The 16863-nt window shown below is 38.9% G+C and overlaps 1 protein-coding gene across 1 annotated transcript in view; it reads right to left on the minus strand.

Annotated features, from left to right (window-relative positions):
* OTOG (otogelin) overlaps positions 1 to 16863 on the minus strand; it is a 147001-nt gene that overhangs the window by 101703 nt on the left and 28435 nt on the right. Inside the window, exons 15-19 of the mRNA XM_054027475.1 lie at positions 15865 to 16077; positions 14650 to 14815; positions 12429 to 12503; positions 9287 to 9327; positions 7748 to 7901 (exon numbers count right to left, since the gene is read on the minus strand). Of these exons, the coding sequence (XP_053883450.1) occupies positions 7748 to 7901; positions 9287 to 9327; positions 12429 to 12503; positions 14650 to 14815; positions 15865 to 16077 (649 nt within the window). The remainder of the gene's footprint in view (positions 1 to 7747; positions 7902 to 9286; positions 9328 to 12428; positions 12504 to 14649; positions 14816 to 15864; positions 16078 to 16863) is intronic.

Here is a 16863-nt window from a genome sequence, read left to right on the forward strand (position 1 = left end):
GGAATATCCTGATAGTCAATTCTCTCTCCTGGAAGACATGAACATGTGTTCTCTCCTATGAGCACATGCTTATTTAAAATACTGAAATACCTACAAGTGTTCCACAAAGCTCATCTGTAAGGAAAAGTGAAAGCTCTCTTTATAAAGGAATACTTATCTATTTGTCTTCTTTCCATAGTGTCAGCAGGGATCAGAAAACAAAGAACAGAGAATATCTTGGCTGTTCCCAGCCTTCTTGTTCAGTTTATAATAGCGGCGGTATGTTTGGCCTCTATTTAAATCTTTAAGTGCTGACAGCATCTGACATATTTAATCAAGAATAAAACATTGAGAAGAAATATTTAATTGGCACAGGTATCTTGAATACCTGGGTCAAATGATTTGGGGTATGCAGTTTATCCATAATCATCTACCAATACTGCTTGGAGCATGCATAAAATCCTGCTGGCCATATTGCATAGGTATATGGCAAAGTCATTCAGGTTTAGTGGAGAAGTTAGAAATTTCATGAGGTACAGAAGTTATGATCATGCCTCCAAATAAGTTTGGATCTACAGTCCCAAGTAAAATAATGGTGCCTCCTCTGACATGTTTACATGTTAAAAACAAAACAAAACAAAAAAAATATCCTACCCACTACAACTTCCCTTTGCTTCATCCCAAGGCCCCTCTCTTAAGATGTGGAAAAGGAGCTTCTTAGACAATGTGGAGATTCTCTTCACCTGAAGCTGTTTTCATTATTTTCCCCTTGTAGTACCAGTTAAATCTGCATGTTATACACCAAGGTGCATAAGACTGATCACAACCCCATAAGTCAGTGGTATTCATCCTTTTTGACCTACGGGCCAAACATGTTATTTCAAAAAGATCAAGGAGCTACAAATCAATATTTTGATGCAGATTTTCTCTCCTGGTCCACTCTCTTGTGTTGCTTGAACAGCACAAAAAGCAGAAAATATCTATAAGTCTATTGACAGGGATTCCCCTAGCATGGGGGAATCCCCAACAGGTGCAAAGGCAGAGTAGCCAGTTCCTCCATTGCCCCACAGCTCACAGTGCAGTGGGGCACAGTGGGGGTGTGACGGGACATGTCAGGGACCAGGACAGGGGGCTGGAGCTTGCTGCATTGCTATTGCCATCTGGTGTATGGGGCCTACAACATTGTTTTCAGCTGGCACAAGTTAGAGGAGCCCCCTCGGTACTCTAATCTATGCTGTGTCAGGGAAGCAGGCAGCCATCATATTGCTGATTCTTGGCTTCTCCTCTATTCTCCCTTCTCCCAGGCCGCCTTGGGTAGCTGTGTGAGGAAGGGAAATCATCCTTTGTTAGATGCTTCCTTAGGCTCAGGCAGAGCCTGGTGAGTCTCTATCCTTGCCTCACTGGAGCACCAACAACCAAGCAGGCAATGGAAAAGCCAGAGCTATTCATGAATTAAAGGGGAGGTGCGTTTATGTAAAAATATGTACAACATGTTCAGAGAGCAACTGGAGAAACAGAATATATGCACATGCACACAGAGCTAGGGGAAGCTTCCTTTCTGTTCCACAGATCTCTTATCAGTGATCTGGGCTTCCCTTACATATTCTGTACAAGGAGCTTCTACTTGCATGAGTGGAAATTCTGCCTGAGAAATGACTAAAGAATGTACACAATGTAGACTGGAAAGGAGAATTCTGCTCTTCTGAAGTCATAATGCAGATATCCATAGAGGTACTTTCTATTCAGTATCTTTAAGAAGAAATTGAGAGAACTGAAGGAACACACATCTCTAACAGAGAGGAGCAAAAATTACTGTAAAAGTAAAAATACAATTTACCTTTAGTTAAGTCTGCTGTGTGCCATATGGGAAAATTAATAGGAAGATTAAACTATTGCTGTGTACAAAAAGCTGCTTTAGGGGAAAATGAAGAACTAAACTAGGTCAAGTTTCTTTGCAAACTTTGGAATACAAAGGCTGTCTGTCTAAGAAAGGGGAAATAATTGCATGCAAAGCATGATGATGGCCTCTTTGTTGCATTAATATCATTAGCCAATTCCTGGGCATGCACACACACAAAAGTTTCCCTCTCATCGTTTTTAAACTACTTAAAATAGGCACTGAAATTCCAGTTAATCCTCAGGTTTCATTCTGACAAAATCCGCTTATAAATAGTTATTCATGCTTTAAGACCCATATCTCCTGCTCCCACTGAAGCTAAAGGCTGGATGCCAGAGGGAAAAAAAGGGGAAGTTCTTTTGATAAACCAGATGATAACTTATCTCATAGGCAATAGGAAGAATAGGTTTGAAGTCATAATAAATGAGAGCTTCCCTTTTACAGTGAAGATTATGGATCTGGCCCATCCAATGCCTGTTCAAGTCAACAGAAAGCTTGCAATGGATCAGGGTCAAAACGATATTATGTTAAACTGGGACACTTAGCAGCTGAGGAGTACAGAAACATACTATTGCTTTCTGCCTCTATATTCTGATTAAAGACCATATAAAACTGTTGAGTTATGCTGAGTTATATCTATTCTTTAGCAAACAATTGGAGTTTTAGTTTGAAGAATCACAACTAATTGTGTTATGAACAGGACATTATTTTCCCTCCTGTGACAGAGCATGGATGTACAGAAATATTCAAATAATCAGAGAGCGAGAGGAGAAAATCTTGATGTTAAAAATTCTGAGAAGATATTGGGTCATGAAAACTATGGATGAAATATTTCTTATAAAAGGAGCAGGACCTAAGTTTGCCAATGAAGCACAAGGTATGGCAACATTACATAGACTGTATTCCTGGAACAATTTTCCTCCCACAGTCATACTTTTGAAAATGGGGGGAGAAGTGTTATTTCATATTGTCCTAACACTAACTGATGTAAACAGATTGAGATACTGAAAATGCACGTACTTTATACAATCAGCTATAATAAACCACTCTCTTGTTTTATATGCCTCTTAGATTTCATGTTGTATTATTTGATCAAGAGTTCTAGCAGAATGTACTCTGAGCTCAACAAAGAAAGACTCCTAGAACAAATGATGTGAAGTTCTTGCCTGTCTGCTAGGATCTAAAATTATTTTTAAATATATTTCCAACTCTTCACATACTGCATCAAGAGAGTCTCTGTGTTAGATGAAGCCAAGTTTAATGTTTTGGCCAACTGTATTAGTGAAAAAACTGAAAGCAGCTTCAACCTACAATATACTTGCTTTAAGTAATACCAGAACTTGTTTATACTAAGAAAGTTGCACCAGTTTACTAAATCAACTCAAGAATAACAATCTAGTTAAACTGATACAAACTCCTAATACAGACACATTTAAATTAAGTTAACCCTTGTTTCAATCACATTAGTTTTTAACAGTAAATTACCAAATTAATCTAAACCAATTTAAGTGAAACCTCACAAAGATGATGTCATGGCTTGAGTAAAAGTAAATGTATGTCTTGGATCGTAATAGAAGAGTTTTAAGAACAACCCACTTCCTTCCTAAATTGACTTAAATTATGAACATCATATGTATGTAATATATGATCATTTTAGAAGAATATGCAAATTATCAGCATGCAAATAGCCCTATATAATATGCACAACTAAAGACATACCTCAGATAATTCAGTTTGTGCATGGGAATGATTGATACTGGGATTACTGTTCAAAATCCCAAACCATGATACTTGAGATCACACTATTTCATCTTTAAATTTCATATATTTTATTAATTTTATAAAGCAATAGCCACACAAACATACACAGCAACCATAAATCACAACAAATAAATGCCAGTGGTTAGCTGAATAATGGCTTTATGAAAGAAACCAAACAGATATGCAAGAAATTTTAACTAACTAAATAAATAAATCTGGTTATCATGTAAAATTCTATATATGTACTGTGAGAACCATAATACAACTCTGCATTCGTATAAAAAGAGATGAGTGATACTGAATCAATTAACAGATTACCACCTTAATGGAAGGTATTTAATATATCTCCCTTATTTTTTCAACCTTGCGACATCTCCTTTCTTCTTGCACAGTAACTTTTTCATATTTAATGACGAAACAAACTACATTCAGACAAAGTATGCAGGAGCTTTGGGAGAAAATCCTATCAATTATTTAGCATTAACTTGGTTTGTCAATACAGTAAAGGCTGACATATTTACCATTGTCAGACTGGTAATATGTATGAATTCACTTAATTCTTGGACTGAGACAATATTATCATGTCATAAGACATGCAGTTGTAAATTAAAAAGACAATTTATACTCATTCCTCCTTGGTGTCAGAGCTCACTTTTAATTTTTTTTGTTCAATAATCCCCTTGTTTGAAGGCTTTGAATGATGTGTTTTTTCTTTTGTTCAGGTAAAAGATATATAATTCCCATCTATTTGCCCCTTCTGAGTTTTAACTGCTGAGTAAGGCTCAAGGTCTGGGTCATACATTTAACATTCATCTGCTCCCTCTACAAGGTCAGAAGAGGATGATTGCTTTTTTACTAGTATTTACTCTAATTTATCCCCATGACATCTTGTCTCCTAACCTCTGCTCGTTGCAGTAGAGGAAACTCAATGTTCAGTGCATGTTCCAAAACTGCATGTCCCTACCATGTTCAGTGCATGTCCCTACCAGTATGGAGAAAAATTACTCTGACCCCAAATGTAGTGATCAGTCTATATGTTGTACTTCTACTATTGCAGGGAAAGAACATTCCAAAAATTAATATTTCTCTGAGGAAAAAAAATAGTTCTAAATTTTGTGGATTGATCTTTAATTTTCAGGTGTGTGCATTTGTTCTCCTTATATTATTAGGTAAACTAGATCTTCTCTATATTCTATAAAATTAAGCTCTTCTGGCTGTCATTGTAGCTAAGACTGCATGTCTTTATAAAGGTCAGTAGCTCTTGTCTTAAAGATATTTATAACTCATGTCTACAAATCTCTATTTTTTCATTTTTGATTTATGACCAATATTTTTCTGCATCAACTTTAACTGCTTGAATTTTTGGACTTTAGGAAACAACTGTTATGGAAAAGCTAATCAGGATTTCTAAGTCAGCACTCTTATTTAAAATGTGGGAGTATTAACAGAAGGAATTCTAACATAAAATCATTTTGGGGGCTGCATTCAGACCAACATTCAATTTCATAGTTCAGAACAAATGTTCTGACTCAGTTTATATAAAGTGTAATACAAATTTAAGAATGTTATATTAGTACTTCTCCCAAAAAATAAGAATATTAGAAACACTACTTTGTCTAATTCACAGAACAATGTTCTCTCTCCAGCTATCCTGGTCAACTCAGCTGGGCACCAATAGAGATACTGGGCCAAATTTTCAAAAGTGGCCTATAATTTTGGGTACCCAACTTTACATGGTACAGCCTAGTATTCAGAACTGGTGATCACCCACTGCTCCAAATGACTTCATCTGGAAATATTTCTACATCTAGGGGGATAGAACTAGGGGAAGAACACAACTGCATCAACCAATCACCTTTAAAGCAAGTGTAAAGATTCTTCCTGAATTCCACAGAAAATAATATTCCAACTGTAGCTCATGACAACCGCAATCTATTATATCCATCTAGTTTTAATGACTGATTCACTGAGGCAAGACAGCAGAATTCATGTCCGGTCAGCTTTCATTTATGTTTATAGTATGTTCCACTAAATCAGAGATTTTTCTCTGGCACAAAGAATGAAGGTAAAATCTCTCCTTAGCTTTTCTCCACAAAAAAAGAGGTGTCAACATGCTTAATTGTTGATGAGTCAAAGGTATTCTCATTCATCTGAATAGAGAATTTTGGGGAAAAAATGTACTACTAACATATTGAGTACTAATGTGGTTCAGATGGTCCCATTTCCTGTCATGGAAATAACTGCAGAAAACTTCCCTGTGCATAAATAATTTGACACTTTAGATGGACTTCACATCCACCTGCTGCAGTAATGTGTCTTGCTGACAGCCAGAACTGCCAATGAAGTCTAAGTCTTCCTATCTGACCAGGTATTCATTTTTGGCACCTAAGAGACATTAGATATGATCAAGTGCAAAGTAGGATTTTGTGCCCATATTTCAGTTCAAATGACTTCTTGCAGAAAGAGAGCACTTGCATTTGCCAATTTCCCATCTCGACCTATTCCTCTCCCTCCCCCCTCTTCCCCATCCAAATGCTACAAGGTAGGCCAATAGGCAGACACTGTAAAAAGCTTCTATTTTAACAGACAGGGAGGAATGTAAACGGAGACCACTTATATACATCAATTATGGATACAGAGGGCACAACTTAGTGCAAGAAATGTTGACATTGCAGTGTGTCTTGACTTTACACACCTATAATTTGCAGAATGTGTCACTGCTTACAGAGATTAAAGAGAGATTAACTTTCAAAAACAAAACCTAGCTTCCAAGGCTGTGTAACCTGAGATTTTGGCACCACATTGAGTCAGCTGAAGTGACACAAGGCAGTGAGAGCATTCTAAATGAGGTGTCCACTTCACTTTGGCTATTTATAGAAATGCCCCCTGTGGAAGGGACCAAAACACAAGCCTTTGCAGCCAGGTTGAATTTCATAAGAAAAGATTACCAGGGCGCAGAAACCTGTTTTGCTGCCCCACAGGGGGTTTCACAGAAATAGTATGTAACCTAAGGGACTGTAACAGGTTGGCAGTGTTTGCCTGAAACATCCAAGCCGTTAACCAGGATCTAGCACTACATTTTTGACAGAGAAAATATTTAAGTATTTTCTGTCAATTCTGCCTTATCAGTACAGCTTGATGTTTTCAATGCAAATCCTACTCCTGTGATATCATTTCATAACTCTGTCCCTTGGAGCCCATCCTGTGTGCTGAATGAGGCAGGAGTCCTGTGGAAAAAAATACTGTGTGATTATGCATTTTCACCCCAACTAAGCTCCCCAAATCTACTGTGGGGAAGGCAAAAAAAAAAAAAAAAAAAACCACTTCACCTTGGCCAAATTCCTTCACAGCTCCTCAGAAAAAGAGTAACCAGCACAGTGTCCACAGCAGATCCTGACAAAACCCAATATTCCATCATTTCCATGGGTGGGAGGGTGGCTGCTGCTCCTCTTAGTCCACATAAAAAGAGAGCTTTTCCTGCACCAGCATGGGGCTGTATAGTCCCCCCCGTCTTCCAGTCACCTGGGGGAATGGGTCAGCATCTCCAGACCTGATCTGCAGCAGAAAGTCACTCCCTAGCTCTCTAGCCCTTAAAGGGGCGCACACCTTTCCCAACAAGCCAGACAATGGTCCCCATCACTTAATGTGCGGTGAGATCATTTCAAGTTTAGACAAGCCCTAATTCCCATTGAAAGTTAATGGAATTTGGGCACCTAACTGCTAATCATGCTTGTGAGAATCTCCTTCTTTGTCTTTTATAACAGCTTTCACTCACACACCAATATGCCACATTTGATGCCAAAACAGTTGAACACATTTGTTGGTGCAGTATCAGAATAAGCCCCGGTTGTGTTTGTGAACCCCTCTGGCCTCGTCCTTATTATGAGGTATTAGAGATTTGACACCACCCATCCATCTTAGGCCTCCAAAGGATCGTGCCTTTTGTCTGGTGAGTCCTTAAGAACAGAACTTGCTCCTCCTTGACATCACAAGTTCTCTAAGTAGTAAGTGTTGTGTCTTTCACCAGCGGAATAAGCTATTCAACTGTCACTACTGAGAGTACAGCCATCTTTGCTGGTGCAATGAAAGGCATGGGTGCTTTGGACTTACCCTTGTGGACAAACACATCCTGAAAGACAAGGAAGATGTGCTGAGAAGGTGAGATTTAGCAGCTGATTCTCACAGGTTCTCTCTCTGCTAAGCTCCATGTTAGCTTGTGGATTACTACAGTTAACATAAATCTGGCCCGCTGGGCAGTTGTGTACTGGAAAACAAAATATTGCAGATGTTAATCATTCCTGAAATTTCAGATTTGGTAGAAATCTTTCAAAATTAATAAGTGCTGATTTAAACTAGAGATTAATTTGACCAATCATGGGGGTGGGTTCATCTATAACTCCTGGTCAGACAGTTAACCCCATAGAGCCACTATGAATCTGATCCAGTTGGAAAAGAAGAAGAAAGATAAATGTATTCTAATGAACCTACTTGTGCACTGTTCCCTCCAAGTTTAACAACCAGCCCTGGGAAGGTTCCATAATCTCCCAAGCACAGGAAAATGCAGTACTACCTGGCTCAAGAGGGAGCCAGAGCTGCATGTGAGCAGAAGCTGGGAGCTGGCTGTGGAGGGAATAGTAGATAACAGGTAGCCTGAGAGCTGGACCTGAAAGCCCTGACAGAGCAAGAACACAGGGCTGTTGACTGCAGGCAAGTGATTGGTGCAGCTGGGTTACACAGCAGCCTTTTGCTTTATATACCCCTGGACCTGCTCCTGGGCACTGGGTTGGGAACTGTTGGTTTTATCTCTTTTTTGTTTTAACCACTAAGGAAATTATTATCTGAGGAAATTATTATATTATTATCTGAGTGTGGTATCAGATATCTAGGAGATTGCTGTAGTCCAACACTACTTGCAGTGACACCCTGCAATGCGATAAGTTACACTATTCATAAGAGAGTCAAGGACCCGCAGTTTCAAAATAAACTGAAACATCCTGCACCTCACAGCAAGTTAGTTTTGTTTTTTTTATCTGAAATGAAAGGGAACATTTTCACAAAGTCCAGTCCTGAACCCCTCAGGATCTGCTAGTCAGAGTAAAGATACTATAATACAAGAAGCAATTGTTTTTAATGTTTTCCTTTTACTTAGGCACCCACACAACATTATAATCCTTATACCACTCTGGGGAGAAAGTAAAAACTGATAGTACAGAAATAGTACTTAGCTAGAACTGGGAGGGGAACAAAATCTCAGTTTGTAAAAATATTGGAAGTGTCCAGTTTTTCCAACAACATTTTGTGAGACAAAACTAGCCAATGTTTGCTCCATGTGAAGATCTGCTGTTTACATTACATAATAAACGTAGGTTGCATTATCAATCTGAAAACATTTCACTATACTAAAATATTGATAAAAAGCATTTTCTCACAGGTAGCCAGTACTTTCAACAGAGCTTATATTGTTGTACTCTAATCCTACTTTTAGTTATACCATAGGTTAAATTTCTAATTTAAGGCTCCTGCTAAGTGATGATTGATGGACCTTTATGCCCTCACAGAGTCCCACTATAATCAATGAGACATCATGGAAGAAGCAGGGTCTGTCTACGCCATCTCTTTTCCATACCTTAATGAGTCTCTTTCACTTACCAATGTTGTTCTCACAACTCATCATTCCATCTTTGCAATGGCTGCAACAAAAATATATGAAGCTGTAATTAAAACCAGGAAGGTCTGAAATGTTACCATTCATCTATACTTGAAAAAAAATGTGTAAAATATTACTCAAAATAAAAGAATTCTATAAATGTGTATGCACGAAGATAACCAATAAGGGAGTTTGTGTTGTCTTGTTCAGAAGGTTCTCAATATATAATGTATTAACAAAGTAGCCTATATTGCTGCTTACACATGCATTAAAAGAATAGAACAGTCCTTGTAATAAACAAACATTACATAATACAAATGCTAAGTTTAAAGAATAGAGCCCATGGAGGACTGACACAAAAATATTATTACATTACTAGGTCGAGTCCTGTTGCCACTGATATCAATGGGAGTTTTATCATTGACTGCAATGGTAGCAAAAGCAGACCCTGTTGTGAAACAGTATCACGTGTATCTTACATTAAACATTCAAATATGTAACGACAGTAAAAAAACAAAACAAAAAACCACATACACAGCTATAGCAAGCTATTCATTAGACTTCAACTCTGAGTAAGAGAAAGCCCCTTCTAAATAAACAAAGTAAACTATTACTCTTTACAAAAAATCTTTTGGTTGACTATTGTAAATATTCAACTGATTGATTTTTCTCATTAGAAGCCCAAAAAGCTGCTGAAGAGTGAACTGGCGAGTCAAATGAAAATCCAAATGACTCCAAAGATAGCTCAAGATAGTATCAATTCCGTAAGATAAAATGCTGTGCTGTGCAAAATAAAATCACTGGACTTCACTTCCCCAGCCCTGCCACCATAAGCTACTAAAGCAAAATTTAGTCAAGGCTGAACCACAATGAAAAAGTCACAGTGAAAGCTTCTCCCATACTATTGAGCTAATATGGTGGGGCTAAACAGGGGGAGGCGCGATTGGTTTCATGCCACTGCCAATAAAACCAGTGCAAAGAAAACCAATGAACTGCTTAAACCCAAAACATAATTGCAGCAAACATTATGCAAAGCAGCACTGAATACTGTGGCACTTTCTATACCTGTCTAACTCCAGCCAAAATAGTCTACTACTTTATAGAACAATAGCAAATTTGATAGTCACTCAGTCTCCGGGAAGAAAATAATAGTATTGGCTCTAATTCAGATTCTGTGCTATACTGAAGGAGAATTTCAGCCAGTGAATTTTAGTCCTATTCACTTATTCTTCTGTGACAGTTGTGGTCTCCCCAGTTCACCTCTGCTAGACAGCCAGTAAATAAAATATCAAAAATGCCTCTGTCTGTGCTATTGCTGATTTAATATTGTATTTAGAGCAACATATATTTTACACAACTATCCAAATTCACTAAAGGTGGGGGGCTCAGTCTTATGGAGTTTGCAATCTAATTCAGAGAGGAAAATATGAAAAAACAATACAGGTCAAAAATGGCGAGGGAGAGTGCTGTTGTGGATGTGGGACAGCATCACAGTGTAAGTGGGGTTTTAAGGAGGTGGTTGAAAAAAAGATAGCTAGAGCACTTGGCAGAAAGTTAACAATAAGAGGCTGTTTCAAATATGAAAGGAACTCAAATCTAAAAGTGGGAGGAGACTAAGGGAACAATTAGGACAAAGAGGATTGGATGAGCCTGATAAAGACCCTAACCATTTTTAACAAGTACATAGCAGTGGGCAAATACATTCTGTTATGTTCCGCAGTTTTGTTAGTGATCTCCCATATACATAGATATTATTACCCTAAAATGTCTCTTAGATCTGACTAGTTCATCTAGACCCACTGTCCATATAGTAACTCGTATGTAAGACAGGCTCTGTATCAATTGACCTGCATAAATCCATGTTAAAGTGTAGCCAGAGAAAATCATGACTAACCAGAAGGTAAGCAAGATAATCTTACAACTGTCTAAGAGGTCTACTCACAATGTAGACCAGTGTAACTCCACTGAAGTCAAGGAAGAGATGAATTTGGCCTTAGAATTTAAAACATTTCAATCAGTGGATCTCAACTATCTGATAATTCCAATATATGCACAGAGAGGCAAATCCTCAGTAGGAAATATTATTGTCAAAAAAGCTCTCATAAAACCAGGGCTCTGCACCCCTCCACTAAATTCTGTGCACTTCTTTCTTTTGCATGCACAGTAGAACTGCCCCAGCTCCATTGCCAGGGTACACTCCCCATGGGCATGAAGCCAGAGACAGTATTGACCCCAAAGTGAAGACAGGCTTAATCAAAGAACAGTTTATATATTTATCTGGGTCAGTGTACTTGTTGGTGCAAGGGTGCATGAGAAGGACTGGCATGTATTCACACTATACCATTGGGTTTCTGCCAGTACTGATGCCTAGTCAGGTAAATGGGAAATCAGACTTTAAAGATTAACTGATGTGTTTTATTAACTAGCCAGATTTTTCCAGAGTCAAAGCTATCTGTTCTGCCTGTAAATAAATGCAGTGAAAGTAAAATAGGATGTTCGATACAGGGGAAGGATGTTGAAATTTGACCCATTCCCTAATTTCCCTTTGCCAGGCAAAATTAATGGGTGAAAAGGATGCATCTGGTAGCATTCCAAATAGTTTAACAAGTTTTCTTCTTTAATGTTGTGAGTATAATGGGAAACAAAGGGCAACTGTGAAAAATAACATGCACCTTGCCAGTGAGAGGCACTCATTGCTCATTATGGTTTACGGTTATCCATCTTCAGTGGCTCAGTAATATAGGCCCCCTGCTCCCTGGCCCTCATCTGTGCCTGGATTGGAGTTCTGCCTCCCTGATCCCAGGGGGGGTTCAACAAGGTTCTAGTCCTGCCGAGTTGGAAGAGGAAGGCCAGGGAAGGGGTTGGGCATGCCAGGGAAGTCCTCAAGATTCTCTGCACCATTAACTTGCATGCCTATCTACTCAGTGTTGTGGAGCCCACTTACAGGAGGCTCTGAGGGTAAGCACAGCAGAGGAAATTTCTGGAAGCATGCATTTCACAGCAACAGTGCTGTCCAAAGAAAGGCAGAAAGTCATGGACATTTTAAAGCTAGTTTACAGAATTCTCAATAAAAGATAAAACAGGATAGTGCAAATGACTTGACAGAGCACAGGGGGAAAAAAACAAACAAGGTGCATGCCCTACCATTTGCCCAAAGAGGTGATAATATTTTCTCCGGGTGGATATTCAATTCCTTGAAAATAACAAGGGCACTCATTCCTACAGAGGAGAAAAACAAATAATTTTGATCATATGGGAACATGTACATCATGAATTAGAAGATAGGCATGAGGAAGAAAAAAAACTTCACATTAACCAATAATTACTGCCATTCAAAAAGTTGATCTTATTCTACATGGTGTATTGGTCTGGATCGTTAGCATGGTATTGTTACCATGAGGGCATCGAGATGTGTCTCCATGAAGGTAAGGTCAGCAGCTTTCTGACACTATCTATTATGCAAAGGACTAGTTCATCAAATAGACAGCAATATGAAAGAAATCTGGAGTAGCTACTTCAGACAGTAATAGAGGGGTGATAATAATCCACCATCATCACTTTAATATACTAGTATTTTTAAAAATATCATACTTTATACACCTCTACCTCAATATAATGCTGTCCTCGGGAGCCAAAAAATCTTACAGTGTTATAGGTGAAACCGCGTTATATTGAACTTGCTTTGATCCACTGGACTGCGCAGCCCCGCCCCCCCGGAGCTCTGCTTTACCGCATTATATCTGAATTGTTATATCAGGTCACGTTATATCGAGGTAGAGGTGTACTCTAAATTACCTTTTTTTAAAAAAAAAAAAAGAAGAAGAAGCAAAGCAAGTCTCTACAGCTTATGACGTGGAAAAGTGGGAACACAGCCACAGGGAATGCCATGAGAGTGACAAACGAGACCACCACTTTTCCTTCCATATAAAATCTGTACAGCTAGTTGGGCTGTATGAAAGAGATATAGCTGGAGCATGGGTGAGAGGCATTCTGCACTGCATGTTCCCTCTCCTAACTCCATGTTCATCAGGAATTAGTTAAAAATGTATTAAGTGAAATTAAGAATCCCCTTAGTTCTGTGCGACTCCCATCAGAAGAGAGACTCTAGGGTTCCCATGTGGTCACTTTTTGTTGGTGAAAGGACTAGAAGGCATGGAGGGTAAGACTCTCTACGCATCCAGACGGAGATCCGTGAAAACCTATGACTTCAATCATGTAAATTCCTGGCTTCCATTTGTTTTTTATGGTCCTGATTCCCCAACCTCTGAATGTTCTATATCTCTATTGGTCTCACAGTAGAGAAGTGTGAATGTTGCACCAGCTCTCAGAAGCCACCTGGATTATTTTATTCCATTCCATAGGTGAAATCCTGACTCTACTGACATCAATGGAAGTTTTGCCATTGACTTTAATGGGGCTAGGATTTTACCCCATATGTTTTTTTTATGCTGAAAGAAATATATGGCAGTATGATCCCAGCTTTGCCAGTGTAAATCCCATGTAACTCACTGGAAGTCAAGGGAGTTATTCCAAATTTACATCAGTGTAATTGAGGATCTGGCCCAGTGTCTCCAAGTATTGTCAGCAGTCATTTATTTAGAAGATTAAAAGAACTCATGCTAATGTTTGTAGGAGTGGATGTGGTCTCAAGACTGAAAATGCACAATTTTGGTAAAGCTGATAGATAAAAACAGGGCACAGCACTGTATTCCTCACCTATCTGTCTATCTAAGTTTCATACTGATGCCCCTCACCATAGTATAGGAGTGCTTTCCACATAAAATCAATAGCACTAGCAAAGTCCCTACCCTTTTTACCTCTCCGATATTCAAAAACAGCTAGCATGTAAAGACTGATCATCATCAATACGACGTTATAAAACCTGGCCTTAAAATTTCAGCTTTCCAGGGGACTGTCTGCTCTGCATGGGGAACTCTATTGAATAACAAAAACGCCCCATAAATAAGGCATTCCCTTCCTGCAGGATAGGTGAAATGTTATGGCACCAGAACTGTATGTGGAATTCATTGATAAAGCAATGATGAAATTCAATGGAGACTATAATAAAAACTGTCTTTGGAAAGGAAAGAACATCTTTATCCCTGCTTTTTGCACTGCTAAGAATTGGCCTTTCAAAACAGCACACCAAATTGTGTAGGCCGAGTTTAAGAATCAAAGGACTGCAAACCTCCTGATTAACATGATTCTGTGTGATACTAAAAACCTGCCAGATCTAGAGGAGATGTATATTGTTCTACAGAATATACAAAGCACTCAGAGTTTCTAAACTCTCTCTTTGATTTGAAAATATAAATGTACACATTTAAAGTGGTACTTAGCTGTCAACACTGCAAGTTATACCTACCTCTGTACACATCTTTCAGTCTTGCTGTTCAAATACATTCCAAGAGGACAAGCACAACCTTCAACACAATCACCGCTGCATGTCTCTGGCATAGAAAATGTTTGGCAAGTTTGGCCACAGGTAGATACACAGGTACTGTACTCCTTTGTGTCTTCACATGAAAGAGCTATCCAAATGAAATAGATCTCTCTAATTACAGTGCAAGAGATTCAAGTACACTCCAATCTCATAAGTCTTTTTAGCGCAACACTTTTTCTGATAAAACATCATTATTTCTTGGATCCCAGTTACATTAGAATTGCTATTATAACACCATGGGATATAAATTACACAGATTTAAATCCAGTGTCAATCCAATGAAGTCAGTGCAGTTAATCCAGATTTACACTGGTGTAACTGAGATCAGACTCTGGCCTTTTGTCTTTATAACTCTCAACATGCTTGGCTCTCAAATAAGTGCTTTGAACAGTGCACAATATCTTAAACAAAAACACAATGAAGCAACCGATTAAGATGTTGGTGCTTTACAGCTGTTGAATCACACAATCTGAAATTTTGTTTGCATGCCCCATAAAACAATAGTCAAGAACACATGCAGTCTAGTGTAGTTACACTAAATGAGGGATTGGCCACAATTGCCACATATCAATGGAAAAAAAGAGACTCGGGTTCTTGAAGAATTGTTGGAGGATTTCAAATCTTCAAATGTGGATTTCTGCTACCTTACATTAGCTATGATATCAACACATTAATTCATCAATGAACTAGTTTAAAAAATCCACAGAGCCCTACTCTGATTAGAGAGAACCAGAAGCTATTTATCCATCCCATGAACTGCACCAATACAGACATTTAGGGTGAGATATCCAAAGTAGCCTAGGAGATTTAGACACACAGAAATGGTGGAAGATGTGTCTTCCCTAGCCTGTTTTGAAAAAAATTCATCCTTGATTCTCAGATTAAGAGAATTATATGTTATGATGTGTGAGTGGGAAAGCAGAGAAAGAGCTATTAGAAATGACCTTCTGATAAATGACAGCATTTATTCTGATTTGGTGAGAAAAGGAACCTCATCCTAGTACCGTGTATAAAAAGAATGGACTATAATTCATTGGTCCCATATATGGAATAGGCAACATCCCATTTAGTTTGCTCACGACCATGCATAAAACCTATGACATTAAGATATTAGACCTGAACTGAAAGACAACTTACCACAGTCTGGGATGCTAGACCTAAAATCTATTATCACTCCATGTCTTCGGCATTGATGAGCATAATTGGCTAAAGCAGAGCACAAGCAAATCTGGCCACATTTGCAGGTGTCCCTTCTGCACTGCTCAAAATAGGAAACAGGACTCAGATAGGTGTGGCAAGGGGCAAAGAGTTCTTTTGTAACGATGCTGCAAGCTTCTGATGCATAAGAGGCTGTTAAGGTAACACATTAAAACAAACATATTTTAGCTCCAAAACTATTAACACTTGGTAGAGGTCTTAGAGGAGGAAGTAGTATTGTTTATTGAAGCTGACCATAGCCAGAGATTTATGAACATATTTTACTCTATAGTAGATCTGTATGTGCAACTTCCATTGCTATCAATAGAAATTGCACTGATGACTGGAGAAGCAGTCAGGCCCGAATCCATAAAGGGACTTCAGCATTGTGATGCTGAGCCTAGAAAAACACAGGAACAACACTACAATCCACAAAGCCTAAACTAGCCAATGGAAGATGTGGACAAGAGGGATGTGTCCTAAGCCCTGCCCCTCTCACAGAGATAGGCACTAAGCCTAGGCTGCAGGGAGATGCCTATTTCTGCTAATCATCCACAGGGAACCCCTCTCCTGGAATCAAGCAGCTTACACACCCAAGTCATTTCTTGTGAGAATGCATTAGGCACCTGCCTAACTCCACATCAAATAATAGGAGGAGGAGAAGTTGGTAGTGGTACCTGCCTAACACCACACAAAATGGGTGGTGGTGATGGTACCCAGTTTATAACATTTAACCCAGTGGTTAGAGCACTCACCCGGGAGGTGGGAGACCCAGGCCCCCCTTCTGCCTGAAGCATGGAAAGGATTTGAACAGCAGCTTCCCACCACTGAGGAGTGTGCTGTAACCACTGAGCTACAGGATATTCTGGTGTGAGGCTCCCACAATCTCTCCTGTTGAAGCTATTCTGCTTTGGATAAACAATTAGATAGTCATTGGAG

Source organism: Malaclemys terrapin, chromosome 4 (genome assembly GCF_027887155.1).
Source record: "Malaclemys terrapin pileata isolate rMalTer1 chromosome 4, rMalTer1.hap1, whole genome shotgun sequence".
NCBI classification, from domain to species: Eukaryota; Metazoa; Chordata; order Testudines; family Emydidae; genus Malaclemys; species Malaclemys terrapin.